At 40.6% G+C, this 24,900-nt stretch overlaps 1 protein-coding gene across 2 annotated transcripts in view; it reads right to left on the minus strand.

The window, feature by feature from the left end:
• Positions 1 to 23,673, minus strand: part of MGST2 (microsomal glutathione S-transferase 2) — a 38,665-nt gene extending 14,992 nt beyond the window's left edge. The window contains exons 1-2 of one of the 2 annotated variants that reach the window (XM_073237031.1): positions 23,443 to 23,673; positions 10,845 to 10,944 (exon numbers count right to left, since the gene is read on the minus strand). In XM_073237031.1, coding sequence (XP_073093132.1) covers positions 10,845 to 10,944; positions 23,443 to 23,500 — 158 coding nt within the window. In that variant the 5' untranslated portion in view covers positions 23,501 to 23,673. The remainder of the gene's footprint in view (positions 1 to 10,844; positions 10,945 to 23,442) is intronic. The other variant, XM_017674238.3, reaches the window with a different exon arrangement.
• Between the last annotated feature and the right edge of the window lie 1,227 nt (positions 23,674 to 24,900).

Below are 24,900 nucleotides of genomic sequence, written 5' to 3' on the forward strand. Positions count from 1 at the left end.
CCAGGAAGTAACCAAGAAGATAAGGGAAAGGGGTGCTGAGGGCCTGGGTAAGCAGGGGTGCTTACAAGCCTTTGAGATTCAGGCAAAGATGTGAATGTAACTTGCACTTGTGCTCCTGGAGGGCAAAGCATGAAGAATTTGACACTGTATCTCTTTACTACCCCCTTTTCCCAAGAAATAAGCTCCTTTATTCCCTATAAGCAGTTGGTCACTGTTGGTCCTACCCTGACCTTATGACCCAGATATGCTCATTGTACTCTTCTCCTGGTCTCTCTTTTGCTGACCTGCCTTAAGCCCTGATCCCTGTAACATGAGGCTTTGTCCATTTGTTTCTATCATCTTTCAGAGACTCCAAATAATTCTCTGATGACCCGTCCTGGGGCCCTGCTGTTTGCTGATTGTCTTCTCTGCTGCTGCATGCTGAGAGTACCAGGTATAGCTTGGCCTTGAAATAACTTGAATCCCATTCTACCTGCTCATTATAACCTCCTCCACCCTCTCTAACATGTGACCATGTCTTTTGCCACCACAGTTAAGTGGTCCATGTTTGGATGTGTCCCAGGATAGCTTGATATTAATAGTAAGTTGTCAACAAACACTGTTTGACTCAAGGGGGCCAAACTCTGAATATTCGTTCTTAACAATTCCATCACTGACTAATTAGTTACATTGACATGAAAATCAAAACAAAAATAATTAGTGGTCTCTTTTGGACATGAAGGCAAATGCGATTTTGTCTTGTTACACAGGGGATCCTCAGGAAAAAATCTCCAAATGGGACAGAAAACAGCTGGTAGCAGCTGTGTTAGTTTCACTTTGCATGGGAACAGAAGGTGTAGTTGATTATGACTATGGATAGACTGTCCCCTTTCCTGTATGTCCACACCAAGGGAAAACAAGTCTACTCATTCCCTGGTTAGAGTCCTCTGCACAATAATCCTGTGCTCTTCACATATTTAAGTTTCCCATAAAAAGTTTTAGGGAAAACTTCTCCTTTGTTATAGGCAGATTTTACCATGGGTCTTAAATTCTATCCCGGGACAATAAAGAAAGAGTCTTTGCTGGAAGGACAGTAGGGTGACTGGGATAAATGGCAAAATTTCCATAATTTCCTACCTGGTCTTAGTTTATTTACATATCAATAGGTGTTTATCATTGCAGCCTGGGGTGGTGGTACAGGGGGAAGGGGTGGAGAGATAACAGCCATTCACTTCTCCCCTCCGTTCCTGGTACATAATTCGTCTGACATGTGCCAGTCACCAAGAACCTGCCAAAGCAGTTCCTCCCGGAAGGGGCAGAGAAGAAAGTGGAGAGCGCGGTAAGGCGGCATAGCTTGAGGAGCGGCTGGAGGAGACAGACTGAGAAGGACCTAGCAAGCTGTGAGCAATAAAAATGGTTTCTCCCAACCTACACTTTCCCTCAACTTACTTAGGTTTCATCACTTTCATAGGGAATTTGTCCCAGGCCGGGAACACCCTACCCCCCCAGAGCTACATCAACCAACCATCCTGGTTAGACCTGGGCTTGAGAAGGTTTTCAGAACATGAGATTTTCAGTTTTAAATCAGAACAGTCCCAGCTAAATTATGCTGGTGTGCCTGGAACTGAGGGGTTTCCTGGGACACAGAGTGCTAAAACTAGGACAGTCCCAGGCAAGCTGGAAAGAGTTGGTCACCCTAAAGGATGGTCTGATGGAGCCCACAGAAACTGAGTAATTCAATCTGCTGAAACCCCTCATGGCCCACCCCCATCTCCAAGGGAGCTGGGCTGTGGTGCTCAAGACATGTGACCCACCTGGATCTGAAGGCTGGCAGCAGTGAGGCTAGTCCAAGAGCTAAGTACTGTTTTGGGCCTTGTGTCAGTCACTAAGTGTACTGCAAAGTGCACCTCATTTTGGAAAAAAAGGAATCAAATTTTGGCCTGGCAGCCCTAAATCTGGCAGTTCCTAAAACACTAGTCTCAAAATTTTTTTGATTGCATAACCCTAATGGTTGAAAAACTCCATGAAAATACACACACGTCCTACTGAAGCACAGGAAGTTAGCTGACAAGGACAGTGTGAAGTCAGTGCTGACAGGAACTGCCCAGTTAGGGACTTCATTCCCAGCTTCCTGGGATTTGGGTGGGCCACCTTCTTGCCAATGCAAGTGAGTGAAAGTGAAATCTGTCACTTCTAAACTAAATGGCTAAGTAGCTCGGATGCTAATCTCCCTTTCCCCAGGCACTGGGGGAGTGGAGGGGACTCTGAGGACCTAGATGGGGACACAGTCCTTAGATGCACGGAACCTAGGCCTCTAAATAATCATGTGGAACACCACCCAGCCAGGAACACCCTTATGGGACCCAGCATAAGCAAGACAGAAACTTCCATTGTGTTAAAAGACTGGGAATTTGGGGCTGATCATTAGCACAGACAATACAATCAACTGGGAAAGAATATCATACACATTACAAAACACACACAAAATAGAAATTTAAGGATGAGATTTTAAGAATAAATATAAACAGAAGCTCGATTATTCTCCTCACCCCCACAGCAGATCATTCATGTGACCCTCACTATGTACACATCACTTGGGAGCCCCCTGAGCTAAAACACTTTCAAAGATATTTGCTATTTGATAGATACATTTCTAAGGACTATACAACAGGAAACTTTGCTCATAACAATCTTGTTCATAGAAAAGCTGAGCCATTTGCCAAAGGGGAAAATCTAACCACCCATAGAACATTTCTAATGTTTCAAAAAAAAAAAAAACAGCCCAGGCAACTTAAAGGAGATTTTGTAGGAAGTTTTTGTCTGCTCCTTTTACTTTCTCCTTCATTTTGGTGACCCATTCTGAAGCAGCAGGCTGCACACAGCCATGAGCTGCTTGCCTGTTAACAGATGGCCCGGCCTTGGTCTGCTGGAGTTGACCCTGAGAAGGCTTTGGATCATTACACTGTCTGGGGGTAAGGGCAACACGTTAACATGCTCAGAAAAGGCTTGAGGATGAAAGGTTGCTGGAATTCATCTTTTTGTATGTATTCATAACCATCTAATTTGCTCCTTGTCAAGTAATCCTTGTGTGGGAACACCAGAGGGAGCTGGTGGCAGGTGGGCACCAATCGCATGAGCACTTCCTTGGTCCTGCTCCTAAGGAATAGGATGAGCAGATGAGGGAGTGAGGTTTCCAGCTCACCCAAATTCCGGCTGCCTCTTACCCCTCACTATGTGAGAATCACCTAGCTTATGTAATAGAAGCCGTTTGGTAGTGGCACAGCTGAATGTTTGTGTCCCTCCACAATTCATATGTTGGAGTCTTAACCCTTAGTGTGGCTGAATTGGAAATAAGGAAATAATTGGAGTTGTGAGGTCAGAAGTATGGGGCCCTGATCCCATAGGGTTGGTGTCCATGTAAGAAGAAACACCAGGGAGCTCCCCCAGTAGACAAACTCTGTCCCCACTCCATACACGCATAACCAAGGAAAGGCCTTGTGGGGACATGGCAAGCCCAGAGAGCTCTCAACAGAGATTCAATCAGCTAGAACCTTGATCTTAGATTTGCAACCTCCAGAACTGTGAGAAAACAAATGTCCATTGCTTAAGCCACACAGTCTGCAGTGTTTTGTCACAGCAGCCCAAGCTGACTAATACAGGTGGTTTGTGAATGAGGATGCCAGAATTTGAAGAACTCATCATGTAGTAATTCTCTCATCTTGGAGATCCCCAGTGCTTTGTAACTTAGTGGATAAATACATCTTGTGCTTTCAGCTAATGTCTAAGATAGGTACACTTGTAATACAAATGGACATGCATTTACTCTCTTTAACTTTTGTATACTCACTAAAAAAGTAGGTGAGCCACATTACTATAATCCTGGTGTTGAAGAATATTTAAAAAATTATTATTATTGTAAATTTTTCTTTTCTCCATAGTTTTTAGATAGACATTAAGGTCACTAGTTTTAATTTCTAAATTTCAGAATTAGAATACTAAATGACTATGAAAAGTTAGTGAAACTGCTAAAAAAATTTAATAAAATTGCAGAACTACAGTAAGGTAAGAAGAGGTTAATCTTTCTAAAGGATACTCAGATTCCCAGTTGGGTACTCATGCCTTATGACAGGTTAGCTCTGGCAGAGGAACTGAAGGACTGAGCATTAAGCAAACAGGAGTGCATTAAAAAGTACTAAGCAAGAAGCAATTTTCCTGACAAAACCATTGTTGGACTACTACATACATTTCTAGGCTCCAGTGTTAGAAATAAGATGAAAAATTTTAGTCTAAAGATAACAACCAAATTTTTTTAATGATTGAAGAAGAAAGCTACCTAGCCTCAAAATACAGAATGTGGTCCTCAAGTGTATGAAAGAGTGAGGCCAACAGCTGTTCTTCTCTTCCACTGAAGATAGAATCAGAGGAAATGTATTTAAATTGCAACAAGATCAATTGCTCATTTGGATCCACTTTTCAGATTTATAAAGGTCTTTAATCTAAAAGGATCAGGCACTCAAATTAGATAAAATTTTCTGAACTTAGCAATAACATGAAGGAATAGCCCTTGGTGAAATTATGGTTGCTATTTTCACAAATTAAAAAAATGTCATGGGGAGGGCTGTGCAACACAGTGAAGACAAGTAGTGATTCTACAGTATCTTACTACGCTGATGGACAGTGACTGTAATGGGGTGTACGGGGGGGATTTACTGAAGGGGGGAGCCTAGTAAACATAATGTTCTTCAACAAAAAAAAACAAAAAAAAAAGTATTCTGACAAAAGACTGCAAAACTCTAGAGATAGTCATATTTGCTTGGCAAATGAATATCCAACCTGAGGCAACCCTCAAACAAGGAACAGGTACCTCAGTGGTGGTGAGAGGGACCTTGCAGTGATTGCTATGCAATGTTAAGTTCCACTTAAAGAAATATTGGGCTTCTTGGCTATACTTAGGGCAAAACAGCCAGAGAAAAGGGTAGGGGGAAAGGAGGCATTTCTGTCATAGCTAAGCCCATAAGGCTTTCAAGGGATGCTGCAGGGACTCAATGCTTTGATCCAGGAGAGCCAGAAAAGAAAGTACTTCCCTCTCAGGAATTTGCAGAGCTCAAGAGAGCCTATCCTTCAAGACAAGAGGTAGCCAGCTAGGCTTTGGAATGATCTGGTTATCCCAGAGATCTAGCCCTATCTACCTCAGAGAAGGTCGGAACAGCTTCACTAGCAATGAATCTAATCTGATTTGGCCAGATTTACCCTAAACCTTAGAATCTAAGGCAAGAACTGGGTTAATACTGCAGAATATCTAAGAAAAACTGCATGGAAAGGAAGTAGGCCATTCCCATTCATCCTTCAGAGAGACCACTACTCCTGTGCCCTCACAGGCATTTAAAAACGGCTCCAAATTGCCCCCCTGCCTCAATTATTGGCTATTTATTTTGTAACCCCTCTCTGTTCTGCTGTGATTAATCAAACAGGGAAATTGGGCTTGTATTCTTACTTTATAAACAGTAACTTAAGAGACATATTTGGAAATGGTATCCAGCTTTATTCCTAAAACAAGAGTAGTCCAGATATAAGAGGAGGGAGAAAGAGAGCAATAACTTGGAAGAAGTTCAAAGTTGTGGAAACTGCAAATGAATGTAGAACCAGAAGTAACGCAAGGGTTTAGCCTCCTGGAAGCCCAGTATTTCCCAACAGCAAGTTCTCGGATCATGAAAGACAAAGTAGGGAGATGTGGAATTTCCTTTTGATTATTTTTATAAGTAGTAGCTTCTCCCAAACTTCAAGTAGTAATACATCACTGTCAAAAATTTAGCCTCTCCCTATACCACTTACTATTTTCTATAAATCAACTATTCTTTTTACTTAAACAAATTATGGAAAATGAAATTTTATATCACCACCACAAGTGAAAAAAGAGTATCGCTTTCTAAATAAAGGATAAGTATAGAAATCAATCCCATGAAAACAGAACAAAACAAAATGCCACACATTCTCATTAGATGCTATTGACTGCTGAAGGCTCAGAGCATGAGGCCCTTTCTCTATGGAATGGGGAGAATTAAGAGGCACTGGGAGGTTTGCTGTCTAGAGAAACTGAACGACAGAATGTCTGTGGGGCTCCAGGAACAATAAAGGGTGTGGGTAAAATTCTGTACTGAAAACAGCAAACCTACTTACTGCAGATGAAAGAATCTTCTTTCCTTTACCCACCACCCTCTCAGACTATAGAAATCAGGCTTATTGTACCATCCTCTTCCCTCACCCCTCTCTTCCCTCCGTCACCCCTTATGCCCTCCACCCCGCAGGAAGTTTCAGGGTTTTCTCTAGAGAAACTAAATCGTTCCAGGAAGATCAACTACAGATGCTGACATTTGGGACCCACAGAATAAAGCTGCCTTCTGATCAATCACCCTTAGTGAAGCTGCCCACTCAGTAAGGTCAGCCCATGCACACAGAGTTTCCACTTCACTCTTTAAGGCCTCTTTCTTAAATTTGCACAGAGAGTCAATCAAGAAATCACCTGATATTTGAGTGAAGTCTTAATCTCTCTACTCAAATCTCTTTGTTCTGCCCTTGTCTTCTTTCCCTCTAAGGCTGAAGGGCTCGAGGTTCAGTCTTTGGTCCTCTTTCTCCCTTACCTATACCCACTCCCTTACTGATTGCATCTAGTCTCATGGCTTTAATGAGACTCATCCTCAGTGACTCCTGAATTTATATTTCCAGCTCAGATCTCTCTGCTAAATGCTGATTAGAATATCCAGCTGCCTACTCTCTACCTCCACTTGGATGTGTAAACAACAATGTATTAGCCAGTTTATGATGCAATAACAAACAATATGAGTAGTTTAGTAGACATGATGCTTAAACCCTCTCCTTAGCTGTAGCATAAGTCACTTCTCAGACACATGCCGAAATGGAAAGTCCTGGTCTTCCTCCAAAACTGCTCCTCCTGTATCCTTCTCTGTCTCAGTTAATCACAATTCTGTCCTTCAGGATGCTCAGGCCAAAAATATAAATCGTTTTTAACTCTTCTCACACTCTGTATTTATTATGTCAGGAAATTCTATCAGCTTTACCCTCTAAATAAATCTAGAATCTGACCAGTTCTTATCATATCTACTGCTATTCCCTGGTTCAAGTCACCATTCTCTCACCTGGATTTTCACAGTAGCCTCCTAACTGAATTTTCTGCTCCTACCAATGCCTCCATGGACTATTCTCAGTAAAACACAGTGACCTTTTCAAAAGGTCATGTTTTCATAAAATCATGTTACTCCTCTACTTAAAACCTTTTAACAATTCTCCATTTCACTCCAAGTAAAAGCCAAAGCCCTTATTATGGCCTTCAAGGCCCTACATGATTATCCATTACCTTTTTGACTTTACCTCCTGTCACTTTCTGTCAGCTCCTCTCAGCCACACTGACTCCCTTGCTAATCCACCAAGCACATTCCTGGTGCCTTTGCACTGGCTATTCGCTCTGCCTCAGGCACATTTTCTGTACACATTCACATGGCTGACTCCTTCACCTACTTTAAGCTTTGCTCAAGTGCCACCTTCTCAGTGGGACCTACACCAATCACCCTATTTTTAATCACAACCCACCCCAACTCAACCCACAGCAACACACCCCCATACTCCCTTATAATGCTTTCCTTTTTCTTTATTTCTTAATACCACTCTCTTAAGTAATATATTAGTTTCTTATAATATTATCTGCTTACTTATTTTCTGTCTTCCTTGGCTGTAAGTTGAACTTCAAGAGAGCAAGAATCTGTGTCTGATTCACTGATGTATCCCAAGCTACTGCAGTGCCTAGTATATAGAAGTGGTCAATAAATATTTAATGGGAAAATAATAATAATAAAAAAAAGGCAAAGGCCAAAATAGACAAATAAGAAGGAACTTGGAAGAAACAAAGGTAACCCAGTAATACTTTTTTTTATCATTAAAATCCTCAGGTGTAAGAGAATAAATTGCATTCGTGCAACAAAAAAGGCATGATTGAGCAATACCTAAAGAACAAGCAGAGAATAGAAGTTAGTACTTAGGAATTGAAATTCATATCTGAAATTTGTTTGAATCAGTAAAAAGTTAGAAGTAAAAAAAGATAAAAAAAGTAAAGATAAAAGAAAGCTCGATGAACAGTCCAGGAGGTCAATATATAATTAATCCACATTTTAAGAATGAAAGAATAGAGAAAATGAAAAAGAAATTAGGGAAAAAAATAATATTAAAAAAAATGTTCTAGAACAGAAGGACATGACTTTTCAGGCTGTGAACAAGCCTCTTCTAGGGTTCAGTATAGTGAAGACAAATGCCTCTGAGCAAGCATACCACCATCACATCTCAAGACACTGGGACAAGGGAAAAGTCCTAAAGTGTCCACAGTTTCCGAACAAAGGATCAGGAATTATAATAACACAAAACAGCTCAACAACATTAGTGGAAACTAGAAAAGAATAGAGGAATAATTTCAAAATTCTCAGTGTAAGGATTTTTAACACAGAAATATATGCCTAACCAAGTCATCGATCAAGTGTGAGGCAGAATAAAGGCATATTCAGAACTGTAAAATCTCAAAATTTGATCTGCCATTCCCCCTCTCTCAGGAAGTTTCTGCAGGATGTGTTCCACCAAAATGAGAGAGAAAACTAACAAATAGGAAAATAAAAGATATGAGAAACAGGTGACCCAAATCAGGAAAGTATAAGCAAAATTCCTAGGATGATGACAGGAAGTCCCAGAATAACAACTGTGTAAGAGGCCTAAGCAAAACCTCCAGAATGGGGCAGAAATATGGAAGACTTAGCAGGGATTGTCTAAGAAAGAAATAAATGGTTTTACTAGATTATTTAATGTATGAATGTACTGATGAGATTTTCAGTTCTGTTGAAGATTTGGGGATGAAACTGGGCAAACAAAGAAACAATTATTAACCCCAGGTAAAACAAAAAATTGCCCAAGAAGGAAGTGAAGTCATAGTATACTATTTGACTTAGCTTTGAGCATTATTTATTTAATTATAATAATATAAACATTGTCTGTTGATTTAACTCAACAAAATGACATAATTTTACTGGAAGAAGGAGGTAAGGAAAAGAGGAAGCAGAGGAACATAAAATTCTTTCTTCCATAAAAGAAAGTCAATTGATAATGCCTACATCTGTGAATCAATAAATAACAGTGAAGGCAGAGTGTTTAGAAATATGGAAGTAAATGCCAAAAATGGTAGTAAAAAGGATGACAATGGTTGTCTCTGGGGATGAATTGGCAATAAAGAGAGTTATTTGTTTCTATAAGGCTTTTAATCTCATTGTGTTTTCAGACCACATACATGTAATACTCTGAGAAAAATAAATATTGTAATTTGGAGTGTGGGACCTACTGGCTCCAAACAGATACCTTCCATTTGATGTAACCATAAAGACTTAAAGACAATTTAAATAGAAATGACTTTCTCATCATGTGGTTCAACATTACTTAAAGTTATATTTTGGGCATAAAGTCTTAGTTAAGTAAGAGTAATAAGCTCTAGAGAGCTGCTATACAACAGCTCTAGAGAGCTGTTGACCTCTAGTCAACAATGTGTTACACACTTTCAACTTTTAAGAGGGTAGATCTCATGTTACATGTGATTAACACAATGAAAAATTTTTTAAATTGTGTCTGTGCACCTCTTAAAATGATCTCTTCTACTACCAGTTGTGTTCATCCCATACTTTCAAGCCTAGAGAATAGTCTGTGCAATCCTCCTTGGAGAAAATAGAAGGACAAGAGACCAGTTTTGTCAGCCCAAAGATCATGACTTCCCAAAGTGATTCAAAATACAACAAAAAGCCTGACAGGTCCAATCATCATTAAATAAATCAAATCCCATAGTTTAAAATTTTTTCATGAGGGAACTATCAAGACCAGATAATTTTACAATCAAATTCTAATAACTTCAGGAGCACACTCATCCAATCTTATTAAAATTCTCTGAGAAAATAATTCTCTAACTCATTCTGTTCAATGTTACTTAAAGTTATATTTTAGGCAAAAGCCATAGTTAAGTAAGAGTAGTAATCTCTAGAGAGCTGCTTTACAACATTGTACCTCTAGTACAATGTATTATACACTTTAAACTTTTAAATCTAGTATAATCTTGGTATCAAAACAAGACAAGGATCACACAAGAAAGGAAAATTATAGGCCATCCTCATTCATGAACATAGATGAAAAATCACAAAATATTAAGAAAAGAACCAAGTAATGTATAAGTGGTAATATGTGCAACTGCTTTTAAAAGTGCTTACTTTGGGCAATGAAATATAAAGAAAGCCCTAGTATGTTGAGGCAGGCAAATTCATGGTGAAACAATATGTGTGAATCTGAAAAGGCCCAGAGAATAAGATAATCAAAAACACTACAAATATAACATGTGAAATGAAAGCTTTCTCATTCTTATAGATTTAGGGGAAATGGTTCATGGGCAGAGGATAATACTGAGCCACCTCTGCTTTGAAGTGGAGAATAAGAAATATGGAAAACAGAGAAAATGGATAGCACAACTTATTTGAGGCTCTTGAACTCTCAGGGGACTTGAAGGGGCTCTTTAACCAAACTGCCATAGTTAGAAATGTACAGCAGTCCCTCCTAAGATCCCAACCTTTTTTGCTAAGTGTACCCTCTGAATTTGTAATACAGGTAGATAGAGACTCCCTGCACTGGATACTTCAAACTTCAAGGATTATGAGAAAGGTCTTGGCCATGAAAAGTGGTTTGTTATAACAGAATATCTTCTCTACACTTATTTGCCCTAATCATAATTGTACATATATGCCAGGCCTCAATTCCTAAAGTGTGGAGGAAGCATTACTTACTGTGCACGAAATATTCTATCAAACTCTGGTGATCCAGAAACTGCTGGGGGTGTAACTTTGTATTTTAATCTTGCCTTTCCTACCTGCAAAGCAAAATAACCTGCAAGTAAAGAGGAATTGACATTAAAAATGTGGCACATCATTATTCATTAATAAAATGTAAATTTAAGCCATGATTAGAACCTACTACATACCTATTAAAATGTCTAAAATTGAATAGACAGATCATACCAATTAAAAAAGACAGGTGATGATATCAAAGCAACTGGAACTCATACCCTGCTGGTGGGAATATAACATGGTACAACCACTTCAGAAAACCATGTGGTGGGCCTTTTTTTAGACATACATAGACCATATGATTCAGTCATTCCCCTCCAAAGTATTTTCCCAAGAGAAATGAAATCATATGGTCATACAAAAATGTGTACACAAATGTTCCAGCAGCTTTATTTGTAATAGCTAAAATTAGGGACAAGTCTGTGATGGTTAATTGTATATGTCATCTAGGCTAGGCCACACTGACATCAGTCTAGATGTTTCTGGGAAAGTATTTTTTATGTGATAACATTATGTCAGTAGACTTTGAGTAAAGCAGATTACTCTCCTTAATGTAGGTGGGCCTCATCCAATCAGTTGAAAGCTTTAAGAGAAAAGACTGATGTTCCCTGAAGACGAAGGAAGGAATTCTGCCTTCAGACTCAAGACTGCGACATCAGATGTTGCTGGAACACATTGCCAGCCAGCCCATCCTGCAAATTTCAGATCAGCCAATCCCCACAATTGTGTGAACCAATTTCTTAAAATAAATCTGTGTGTGTGTGTGTGTCTGTGTGTGTGTGTGTGTGTGTGTGTGTGTGTATGTGTGTGTGTGTGTGTGTGTGTATTCTATTGGTTCTGTTTCTCTGGAGAACCTAACACAAATTCTATCAAAAAGCGAGTGAATAAACAAATTGTGGGATATGTGATATATCCATACAATAGGACACTACTTGACAGTAAAAAGCAATAAACTACTGATACACAAGACAGCACTGATGAATCTCAGATAATTACACTGAATGAAAGAAAAACAGAAAAAAGTATTACTGTATAACTTCATTTACGTAAAATTCTCAAAAATGCAAATGAATCTAAAATGACATAAAAAAGATCAGTGTTTGCCTGGAGATCGGGAAGGCCAGGAGGAGAGGTCACAAGAAAATTTCAGGGAAATGATGGCTCTTGTCTGACTCAGTTTCCCTATGACTAGGGACTTCTGCTTGTTTGCTGTATGGAAGATGCATTAAATTATCAAACCCCGAGACCCAGGATCACCTGCATCTGATGATTAGTTCTGTGAACCTCTTTCCTATTCAGACTCACACTTCATCCTCTTTTAGTGGTTGTCATTACCTGTCCTTATCTCCCTCTTTTTTTTTTTTCAGGTTTGAAAGGCCCATTATTATTTTTCTTTTTTTTTTTTTGAGAGGGCATCTCTCATATTTATTGATCAAATGGTTGTTAACAACAATAAAATTCTGTATAGGGGACTCAATGCACAATCATAATCAACCCCAAGACTAATTCTCAACAGTCTCCAATCTTCTGAAGCATAATGAACAAGTTCTTACACGGTGAACAAGTTCTTACACAGTGAATAAGTTCTTACATGGTGAACAGTGCAAGGGCAGTCATATCACAGAAACTTTAGGTTTTGATCATGCATCATGAACTATAAACAATCAGGTCAGATATGATTATTCATTTGATTTTTATACTTGATTTATATGTGAATCCCAAATTTCTCCCTTATTATTATTATTATTATTTTTAATAAAATGCTGAAGTGGTAGGTAGATGCAAGATAAAGGTAGAAAACATAATTTAGTGCTGTAAGAGGGCAAATGTAGATGATCAGGTATGTGCCTATAGACTAAGTATTAATACAAGCTAGACAAGGGCAAGAAAATATCCACGGATGCAGAAGATTTCTCTCAAAACAGGGGGGTGAGGTCCTAAGCCTCACCTCTGTTGATCTCCAATTTCTCACCTAATGGCCCCCCTGCAACTGTGCCTGTCTTAGGTTGTTCCTCCCTTGAGAAATCTTACCTGTCTCTGGCTAACCAGTCATCTTCTGGGGCCATACAGGGAAATGTAAAGTTGGTACGTGAGAGAGAAGCAATATTCTTTGAAAAGGTTAGCTTTTTACTTCTATGCAGATTTATGCCCTGTGGCTTCTATGCCCAGCAGTTGTCTTGAGGTATCTTCACCAATTGGAAGAATTATGATACTTGGTAATTTTTTATACGAGGCATGAATTCTACTAAAGGGTTGTAATTAGAAAGGAAGAAGAAAAGCTGTAAAAGTAGCAGACGGAAGAAAACATGGAAAGGTTGATTATTTCTTTGACATATCATCTTGTAGAGTAACATAAGCATGTATAGGTTTTAAACTACTAATTAAATTGTGTACACACATTAACATAATAGGAATACAGCTACATAACAAAAGCAGACCTACAATTACCAGCCATATCCAGTGAAACCAAGAAAACCAGTTAGGTACCCTAGCCATTTGTGAAAACTTATCAATGATATGATGGATATTGTCTAACTGAATTTGAATAGTTCGAGAAAAATCAGACAAATTAAAACAACCCATTCCTGGGAACTGTTCACATCCCATATGTTCTTTGAACAGTAGTCTATAGTCGCACGATTTTGGAGCGCTGCAACTTGCACTTCTCCTAATTCTTGGTTGAGTTCAGACAGTATAGATTCAGTCAAATTTGTTGTTTTACTATATGCACAGGCCAGCTTAGATATCTCCTTCTTCATTCCCATGCCAAGTCCAGGAACCGGTGGGATGAATGCAGCTACAACTGCAACAGCACCAGGATCTTTGTGGAAGTTTTTTGATGATCATCTTCTGGAATGACTCTTACAGAGGATGTTGATGTTGGAAGTTTTCTTCATATCGTATCTTAATTCGTTTTCTGGGTAGCCAAATTAGGCTTTGATCCTCTGTATAAACACAAACAAATCCTTTGCCCACACTTTGATATGACCTTTATACCATTGTGAAGAACCTATTGGAGATCACCACATAGGAACTGCTTTTTTTTTTAAGAGAAAGGAATATTATCAGAAAAATGTACTTCCATAGCTGATCATCTGACACCCTTTAAAAGATCAAAATTAAAGATATGTAAAGCAAACATTAATTGTTGATTTGCAGTTAGTTTTATCCTTTCAGGGAGTAATCCCCCTTTTCTTTCTCTCTTTTTTTTTGTAATCATTAATCTACAATTACATGAAGAATATTATGTTTACTAGGCTCTCCCCTATACAAAATCCCCCCAACAAACACTGTTACAGTCACTGTCCATCAGCATAGCAAAATGTTGTAGAATCACTACTTGTCTTCTCTGAGTTGCACAGCCCTCCCCTTTCTCCCACCCCCCACATTATGCATGCTAATCATAATACCCCCTTTCTTCTTCCCCCCCCTTATCCCTCCCTACCCACCCATCCTCCCCAGTCCCTTTCCCTTTGGTACCTGTTAATCCATTCTTGGGTTCTGTGATTCTGCTGCTATTTTATTCCTTCAGTTTTTCCTTTGTTCTTGATGAGTGAAATCATTTGGTATTTGTCTTTCTCCACCTGGCTTATTTCACTGAGCATAATACCCTCTAGTTCCATCCATGTTGTTGCAAATGATAGGATTTGTTTTCTTCTTATGGCTGAGTAATATTCCATTGTGTATATGTACCACATCTTCTTTATCCATTCGTCTACTGATGGACACTTAGGTTGCTTCCAATTCTTGGCTTTTGTAAATAGTGGTGCGATAAACATAGGGGTGCATCTGTCTTTTTCAAACTGGAGTGCTTCATTCTTAGGGTAAATTCCTAGGAGTGGAATTCCTGGGTCAAATGGTAAGTCTGTTTTGAGCATTTTGAGGAACCTCCATACTGCTTTACACAATGGTTGAACTAATTTACATTCCCACTAGCATTGTAGGAGGGTTCCCCTTTATCCACAGCCTCGCCAACATTCGTTGTTGTTTGTCTTTTGGATGGTAGCCATCCTTACTGGTGTGAGGTGGTATCTCATTGTGGTTTTAATTTGCATTTCTCTGATAACTAGCAATGTGGAGCATCTTTTCATGTGTCTGTTGGCCATCTGAATTTCATTTTTGGAGAACTGTCTGCTCAGTTCCTCTGCCCATTTTTTATTTGGATTATTTGTTTTTTGTTTGTTGAGGTGGGTGAGCTCTTTAAATCTTTTGAATGTCAAGCCTTTATCGGATCTGTCATTTACAAATATATTCTCCCATACTGTAGGGTACCTCTTTGTTCTATTGATGGTGTCTTTTGCTGTACAGAAGCTTTTCAGCTTAGTATAGTCCCACTTGTTCATTTTTGCTTTTGTTTTCCTTGCCCAGGGAGATATGTTCAAGAAGAGGTCACTCATGTTTATGTCTAAGAGATTTTTTACTATGTTTTTTTCTAAGAGTTTTATGGCTTCATGACTTACATTCAGGTCTTTCATCCATTTCTAATTTACTTTTGTGTATGGGGTTAGACAATGGTCCAGTTTCATTTTCTTACATGTAGCTGACCAGTTTTGCCAGCACCATCTGTTGAAGAGACTGTCATTTCCCCATTGTATGTCCATAGCTCCTTTATCAAATATTAATTGACCATATATGTTTGGGTTAATGTCTGGAGTCTCTAATCTGTTCCACTGGTCTGTGGCTCTGTTCTTGTGCCAGTACGAAATTGTCTTGATTACTATGGCTTTGTAGTAGAGCTTGAAGTTGGGGAGTGAGATCCCCCCCCACTTTATTCTTCTTTCTCAGGATTGCTTTGGCTATTCGGGGTCTTTGGTGTTTCCATATGAATATTTGAACTAGTTGTTCCAGTTCGTTGAAGAATGTTGCTGGTAATTTGATAGGGATTGCATCAAATCTGTATATTGCTTTGGGCAGGATGGCCATTTTGCTGATATTAATTCTTCCTAGCCAAGAGCATGGATGAGTTTCCATTTGTTAGCGTACCCTTTAACTTCTCTTAAGAGTGTCTTATAGTTTTCAGGGTATAGGTCTTTCACTTCTTTGGTTAGGTTTATTCCTAGGTATTTTACTCTTTTTGATGCAATTGTGAATGGAGTTTTTTTTCCTGATTTCTCTATCTATTGGCTAATTGTTAGTGTATAGGAAAGCCACAGATTTCTGTGTGTTAATTTTGTATCCTGCAACTTTGCTGTATTCTGCTATCAGTTCTAGTAGTTTTGGAGTGGAGTCTTCAGGGTTTTTTATGTACAGTATTATGTCATCTGCAAATAGTGACAGTTTAACTTCTTCCTTACCAATCTGGATTACTTGTATTTCTTTGTTTTGTCTAATTGCCGTGGCTAGGACCTCCACTACTATCTTAAATAACAGTGGGGAGAGTGAACATCCCTGTCTTGTTCCCGATCTCAGAGGAAAAGCTTTCAGCTTCTTGCTGTTCAGTATGATGTTGGCTGTTGGTTTATCATATATGGCCTTTATTATGTTGAGGTACTTTCCCTGTATACCCATTTTACTGAGAGTTTTTATCATGGATGGATGTTGAATATTGTCAAATGCTTTTTCAGCATCTATGGAGAAGATCAGGTGGTTTTTGTCTTTCTTTTTGTTGATGTGGTGGATGATGTTGATGGATTTTCGAATGTTGTACCATCCTTGCATCCCTGGGATGAATCCCACTTAGTCATGGTGTATGATCCTTTTGATATATTTTTGAATTTGATTTGCTAATATTTTATTGAGTATTTTTGTATCTACATACATCAGGGATATTGGTCTATAATTTTCTTTTTTTGGTGGGATCTTTGCCTGGTTTTGGTATTAGGGTGATGTTGGCTTCATAGAATGAGTTAGGGAGTATTCCCTCCTCTTCTATTTCTTGGAAAACTTTAAGGAGAATGGGTATTATGTCTTCTCTGTGTGTCTGATAAAATTCCAAGGTAAATCTGTCTGGCCCGGGGGTTTTGTTCTTGGGTAATTTTTTTATTACCATTTCAATTTCTTTGCTCATAATTGATTTGTTTAACTTTTGTGTTTCTTCCTTGGTCAGTCTTGGAAGGTTGTCTTTTTCTAGGAAGTTGTCCATTTCTTCTAGGTTTTCCAGCTTGTTAGCATATAGGTTTTCATAGTAGTCTCTAATAATTCTTTGTATTTCTGTGGAGTCTGTCGTGATTTTTCCATTCTCATTTCTGAGTCAGTTGATGTGTGTTGATTCTCTTTTTCTCTAAAGAAGTTTGGCTAGAGGCTTATCTATTTTGTTTATTTTCTCAAGAACCAGTTCTTGGTTTCATTGATTTTTTTCTATTGTTTTATTCTTCTCAATTTTGTTTATTTCTTCTCTGATCTTTATTATGTCCCTCCTTCTGCTAACTTTAGCCCTCATTTGTTCTTCTTTTTCCAGTTTCGATAATTGTTATGTTAGACTACTCATTTGGGATTGTTATTCCTTCTTTAAGTGTGCCTGGATCGCTATATACTTCTCTCTTAAGACTGCTTTCACTGCATCCCACAGAAATTGGGGCTTTGTGTTGTTGTTGTCATTTGTTTCTATATATTCCTTGATCTCTGTTTTAATTTCTTCGTTGATCCATTGATTATGTAGGAGCATATTGTTAAGCCTCCATGTGTTTGTGAGCCTTTTTGTTTTCTTTGTAGAATTAATTTCTACTTTTATACCTTTGTGGTCTGAAAAGTTGGTTGGCAGAATTTCAGTCTTTTGGAATTTACTGAGGCTCTTTTTGTGAGCTAGTATGTGGTCTATTCTGGACAATGTTATATGTGCACTTGAGAAGAATGTATATCCTGTTGCTTTTGGATATAGAGCTCTATAGATGTCTATTAGGTCCATCTGTTCTAGTGTGTTGTTCAGTGCCTCCATGTCTTAAATATTTTCTGCCCAGTGGATCTATCCTGTGGGGTGAGTGGCATGTTGAAGTCTCCTAAAATGAATGCATTGCAGTCTATTTCCCTCTTTAGTTCTGTTAGTATTTGTTTCACATATGCTGGTGCTCCTGTGTTGGGTGCATATATATTTATAATGGTTATATCCTCTTGTTGGACTGAGCCCTTTATCATTATGTAATGTCCTTCTTTATCTCTTGTTACTTTCTTTGTTTTGAAGTCTATTTTGTCTGATTCTAGTACTGCAACCCCTGCTTTCTTCTCTCTGTTGTTTGCCTGAAATATGTTTTTCCATCCCTTGACTTTTAGTCTGTGCATGTCTTTGGGTTTGAGGTGAGTTTCTTGTAAGCAGCATATAGATGGGTCTTGCTTTTTTATCCATTCTATTACTCTGTGTCTTTTGATTGGTGCATTCAGTCCATTTACATTTAGGGTGACTGTTGAAAGATATGTACTTATTGCCATTGCAGGCTTTAGATTTGTGGTTACCAAAGGTTCAAGGTTAGCTTCTTTAGTATCTTACTGCCTAACTTAGCTTGCTTATTGAGCTGTTATATACACTGTCTGGAGATTCTTTTCTTCTCTCCCTTCTTATTCCTCCTCCTCCATTCTTTATATGTTGGTTGTTTTATTCTGTGATCTTTCGTGTTTCCTTTAACTGCTTTTAGTGGGTAGTTGATTTTATTTTTTGCCTTTAGTTAGTATTTGTTTGGTCTGTTTTCTTTGCTGTGATTTTATATTCTCTGGTGACATCTGTTTAGTCTTAGGAGTGCTCCTGTCTAGAACAGTCCCTCTAAAATACCCTGTAGAGGTGGTTTGTGGGAGTCAAATTCCCTCAACTTTTGCTTGTCTCAGAATTATTTAATCCCTCCTTCATATTTAAATGATAATCGTGCTGGATACAGTATCCTTAGTTCAAGGCCCTTCTGTTTCATTGCATTAAATATATCATGCCATTCTCTTCTGGCCTGTAAGGTTTCTGTAGAGAAGTCTGATGATAGCCTGATGGGTTTTCCTTTATAGGTGACCTTTTTCTCTCTAGCTGCCATTAAGACTCTTTCCTTGTCCTTGATCTTTGCCATTTTAATTATTATGTGTCTTGGTGTTGTCCTCCTTGGGTCCTTTCTGTTGGGAGTTCTGTGTGTTTCCATGGTCTGTTAGATTATTTCCTCCCCCAGATTGGGTAAGTTGTCAGAAATTATTTCTTCAAAGACACTTTCTATCCCTTTTTCTCTCTCTTCTTCTTCTGATACCCCTATAATACGGATATTGTTCCTTTTGGATTGGTCACACAGTTTTCTTAATATTGTTTCATTACTGGAGATCCTTTTATCTCTCTCTGTGTGAGCTTCTATGCATTCCTGTTCTCTGGTTTCTATTCCATCAATGGCCTCTTGCATCTTATCCATTCTGCTTATAAATCCTTCCAGAGTTTGTTTCACTTCTGTAATATCCTTCCGGACATCTGTAATCTTCCTCCAGACATCCGTAATCTCCCTCTGGACTTCATCCCTTAGCTCTTGTATATTTCTCTGCATCTCTGTCAGCATGTTTCGGATTTTTATTTTGAATTCTTTTTCAGGAAGACTGGTTAGGTCTGTCTCCTTCTCAGGTGTTGTCTCTGTTATCTTGGTCTGCCTGAAATTTTGCCTTTTCATGGCGATTGAGATAGTTTGCAGAGCTGGCACGAGTGATGGCTGGAAGAACTTCCCTTCTTGTTGGTTTGTGGCCTTTCTCTCCTGGGAGAACAGTGACCTCTAGTGGCTTGTGCTGGGAAGCTGCACGCAGATGGAGCTTCTGATTCTTGCCCGGCCTCTATGGAGTTTATCTCTGCTGTTGCTGTGGGCGTAGCCTGGCTCAGGCTGCCGCTCTGATATGGTGGAGCTGCATTGGAGGGGGCATGGCCAGGAGGCTATTTATCTCCATGCAGGGCTTCATGCTCCCTGCTTCCCAGGGGGTTAGAGTGCCTAGTGTTTCCCAGATTCCCTGCTGCTGGACTAAGTGTCCCAGGCCGCTTCCATCTGGCAGTGGGGTCCCTGTCCCTTTAAGACTTCCAAAAAGCACTCGCTTTTCTTTGTCCCCAGGGCGACGGCTGTGGGGACCCACTCACAGGTCTTAGTATCCTGTTTCCCTAATATCCAGGACCCCACGCATGCACTGTGTCTGCACTCTGATGTGGATAGCTGGGGCTGGGTGTTTAGCAGTCCTGGGCTCCCTCTCCCTCCCTGCTCCGACTCCTCTCCTCCCGCCAGGAGCTGGGCTGAAGGGGTGCTCAGGTCCCACTGTGCTGCAGCTTGTATCTTATCCCCTTTGTGATGCACTGGGTTCTCGCATGTGTGGATGTGGTCTGGATGTTGTCCTGTGTCTTCTGGTCTCTCTTTTAGGAAGAGTTGTCTTTGTTGTATTTTCAAAAGTATATGTGGTTTTGGGAGTAGATTTCCACTGCTCTACTCATGCCGCCATCTTGGCTCCACCCTCTCCTTATCTCCCTCTTTTTACCCCATAATTAACATCTGGGGTCTAGTATTTCCCTTCAAATTATTTCTTTCAGTTTCAGTTCCTTACAGGTTTTCTCCAACACTATTCTGGTCTAACTTATTTTAATATCTCAATATCCATTCTCCACTTACTACTGTTTTAAAAACAGTTTCCTTTTCCACACCAATCTTGTAGCTTCAGTCTCTCCTTGTGTTACAATATGAGGGGTAATGTGTTTCCTCTTAAAACTTAATACTATCTCCCCTCATAAGGAGCAGGTAAATACTAAAGCAGGTTTGGTAAGGGCTTTCCCAGCAGACCTTCCTTCCCTTCCTTCCCCTCTGCTACTGTGGTTTAGGACAGAATGGCTGTAGCTGAACATCTGTAGCATGGAAACACTTTGGACTGGAGTCTTTCCTATTCAAATGGTAGTTTTATCCCAGAAGACTGAGAGACTGGAGTAACGATAAGAAACATGTGGGATCAGGCACCAATTGTTTCCAACCATGGGCTAAAGCCTTTCAGGCAGCATAAATCTGGAGAGGCCAATGGCTCATGGGCCCTGTGGGAGCCAAAAAGGAGATCTGTCTATGGAGGGGAGAATTAGGACTTCGCTATTCTGGACTCTGCTGTTACCATTGCTTCCAACTTTCTCCACAGCCTTGGAGAAAAAAACTTGGGAAGGCTTCTTAGTCCCTGTAAGCTGGAAATAGTGGAAGATGTGTGCTCCTAGATGTATACATTGGCAATGGTGCGAGAACCTAAATTTCAGGATGAAGCTGTGAATAAGCTAAAGCTTTGAAAGCACTGTCTTTCTGAGGCTATTGGGAGCACCTGGTCAGCACCTATTTGTAACAGCAGCAAATGTGAGGAAGGATCTCAAAAAAATGGCAGAGGTGATGGAATACTTCCCACCCTGCCTGCCCTCAGCCCCAGGAAGGAGGATTCAGATGGACTAGCTCCTTCCCAAGCTTATATGCACCTTCTGTTCTCTCAGGTCAGGGGCCTTAGAGAGCATGGCAAGCACTGGGGCAACAGGATGAGGGTGGAAACAGTATATCACCACTGTTCCTAGAGACCTCTGATTGTATTTCCTTCTGATGAGATGCTTTAAAAACTACTTGGTGATACTCTCCTTTTGCTTTGCTTGTCTTTCCTCTCTCCCTTGCTTTCTCCAGAGGGCTGGCTATGTGTACACCTCCATCAAGATGGCCCCCTGCCACAGCTGGGCTTCTTCACCATGTGGCTACTTCTCAAGCCAGGAGAAGCTTCTCTGTGGGGAAGCAACCAGGGACAGGAACTGACTGTGCTGAGCTCCAACCCTGGGCCTGGCACCTGGTGGGCACTTCTCATCCAGTGTCCTGTTGAACCCTCTTAGGTAAAGACTGAAGGACAGAATGTGCTAGCCAGGGGCACCCAGCTGTTAAGTGGCTAGATTGGACAGACACCAGATACTCTCTCTTCCAAACCTGAGCTGTTTCTACCATGGCACATAGAGTGCCATCTCCATAAACACCAAACCTTGGCAGAAGCAGCAAATTCTGGCTCTTAATGCCAACTAGACAATTGTGTCTTCTCTCTTTCTCTCCTACCCAATCAGCAAACATTTCCTGTCCACCACTGTTAAAGAAGAGACAACTGGCCCAAAATGCAGTCTCCTGGGCTAAGCCCACATCATCAAACTAAGACTTAATACCTGCTTTACATACAGCGTCAAACTCTCCCAGGAGTGGAATCTTAAACCAGTCAGTCTGGAATTACCTGGTCAACACTAGTGATGTGGCCCACCTGATGGACCCCTGCCTTCCCCTGAAGGAAGGCGACCTTGGCGCAAACCACCCACTCTGCAATAACAGCTTTGTTCCTGCTCGCTTCTGCCTGTAAAAGTCTTTCCTTTTGTATAGCCTTTTGGAGCTACTTTCTATCTGCTAGATGGGATACTGCCTGATTCATGAATTGCTGGGTAAAGCCAATAAGATCTTTAAAATGTACTCATCAAATTTTGTTTTTTAATACTATCAACTGCCATCAGCCCAGTTTCCTCTCCTCTCTGCCCACTCCCACCCACCGCATCACCCAGTTGCAGTTCACACTGTCCCCTACACCCACCAGCAGACAGAAGTGTTTCTGTGAGGATGACAGAGCCTCTGTCAGCCTGCAGGCATCTGTGGAGCTCCGCCATGCTTTCTGGCATGCTGGGTCTGGTGGTGCCTGTGTGTAGGTGGATGTGAACCACAGGGTGGGCACAGGGCATGCTTCAGATCTACTCATTGCTTTAGCTGGCAGTGAGCACCTTGCTGCACCCCAGAAAAGACTGTGAATCAAACCACAAAATGTGTGTCTTATGGTATAATACTATCATAAGTTCACAAAACAGACCTGCTAGGCAAGACACCCCAAGTGTGCATGCAGGCCTGGCCTTTATCCCAAGCCGGGCTGCCTTCACATTTCTGGCTGCCTGTGTGCCATGAACAGCACACAGCTCTGCTCTGCTTCCTGCTAGAAGCACACTTGGTAAAATGATATGTTAGCTGTTAAGAAGCCTTGCTCACCATGGTGGGAATCAGACACTTTTCCTCATTTAGCATGCTAAGTTGGCATTCAAATGTGACCCCTGTGGAGGAAAGCACTCTGTTTACCCAGGCAATTGGGGCATTGACTAATCCAAGTGGGAAGTTGCTTTAAAATTTAGAATTAATCACTTAATCTGAAGCTCATATTTCTGCAGATTTTTTTTAACCTGATAATCACAACTGCCACAGGCAGTTTATTTTAAAAACATTAATTAAAAGACCAAGTTTCAAGAAAACAGCCATGGTTTACAAGCAGGTACACTGTCACTTTTGGAACTCTCCTAATTAATATTTACAGCCCACTTCCCCCAGGTGAGCGCCCGGCCCCTACTCATTTGAACTGGGCTGTGGGTGGTAGCTACAGATGATGCCCCTGGACTCGGAGGGCTCACCGCATCCCCTTTGGAAGAACTAATCCCCGGAATGTTCCAGTTCTCCATCTGTCCCCAGGGAAGGAGACACTGTGCCCCTCAGTAGACGGCTCTGCGGAGTGCTTGGGGCTACCTGGAAGCAAGTATGAACCCCAACCCCAGACCCCCCTCCCTCTGCCACATACACACACACACACACACACTGTGGCGAACTCTTACTTTGCTGACAGGCAGAGAGGACAGAGACAGCAGCCAGCAAGATTGCATTCCCAGCCATCTTTCACAGAATGTTCAGGTTCACGGAACTGTTTGTTGAAATGGAGAGGAAGATAACAGAGGTATTTTCCACTTTGCAGTGCTGGCCTTCCTTATATGGTAAACAAAGCAGGGGAAGGAAAAAAAAAAAGGATTCAAGTAGCTGAGTGACCTTTGCTCTGGAACAGGAATCAGGAAGGCAGGCGACCTGGGGCTGCCAGCAACAGATCTTTATCTGGTTGGAGAGGTGCGTCCTGAACTTGGCCCTAAGCCTCTCCCATCGCCAGCCTTGGGGCTGCAGCTGAGCCATTGGCAGGCCTGATCCCAAAGCACCTGCAGTTGCCACATCTTCTCAGCCCATTTGGGAACAATTCTCCTCCCCTCCTCCAGCCTCTGCACCCCTTGGATCCCCTCCTCAACTCCAAGGTCTTGCTGAGACCATTCTCACCTCTTGTGGAAAAAGTGAGGAGATGGAAGCATTTATGTAATTCTGTGGAGATTTAATGCTGATTTAAAACAGTTATAATTTTATTCCCCAGTGAATGGCAGACTTGGCATTTGAATCAAAGTTCAACAAATTCCAACTGTGCCCTATCGCCTGTATCATGCTGCCTCCCAGTGTCACCTTTATTCTCCCATGAACAGTGACCATAAATATAAAAAGAAAAAAAAACAAGGATATATGTTCTGAGAAAGGAGACAGCAGATCAGTATTTTAAAGTGACCTGTAGTAAGACACACACACACACACTGTCTCCACGCTAGTGACTTCCTCTCCATTGTGAGAGCGATGCCCCGTATCACCGGGCAGGGTGCAGTGCTCTGTCAGGCTGTGGATTTCTTCTGTAGACTACATTCAGCACAGACTCTCCCTTCTGTCAACACAATCTCCGCTCTTTAAAGATGCAGCTTCCTGCAAAACAAAGTTGGGGTCCCTTCCTTGTCTCCCACCCCCCTCACTTACAGAGAGCCCCAGTGTCCCGGGAAGACCAGTGCCTCACATAGGCCTGCACCTGGGCTCCTGGCCCCGACACTTGATTGTGACACAACCTTGGACAGTATTCTGAGCCTTGGTTTGATAAGATGGGCTAATAAGGGCTGAAGGGGAGTTTAACTGAAATAGGGCTATTAGGAGGACTGAATACTTACAAAGCATTTAAAATAGCACATGGCATCTATAAATATGTTCTGTGTGTTTGTTAAATAAACACATAAAGCATCTAGAAAAGTACTTACATATTATATAGCTATGTTAAAAGATATTTTTGAAAGGTAAAAAGCATGCTTCATGCAAATATAAATTGACACCACCATCAAAGCTTTTATTGAAGCCTTAATGAAGCGGCAGCTACGATATTTTAACCAGTTCAAAGGATTCAGAAAACCACGTACATATAGTGCTAAAAGAATTCAACTGAGTAC

The sequence above is a fragment of the Manis javanica genome, chromosome 5 (genome assembly GCF_040802235.1).
Source record: "Manis javanica isolate MJ-LG chromosome 5, MJ_LKY, whole genome shotgun sequence".
NCBI lineage: Eukaryota > Metazoa > Chordata > Mammalia > Pholidota > Manidae > Manis > Manis javanica.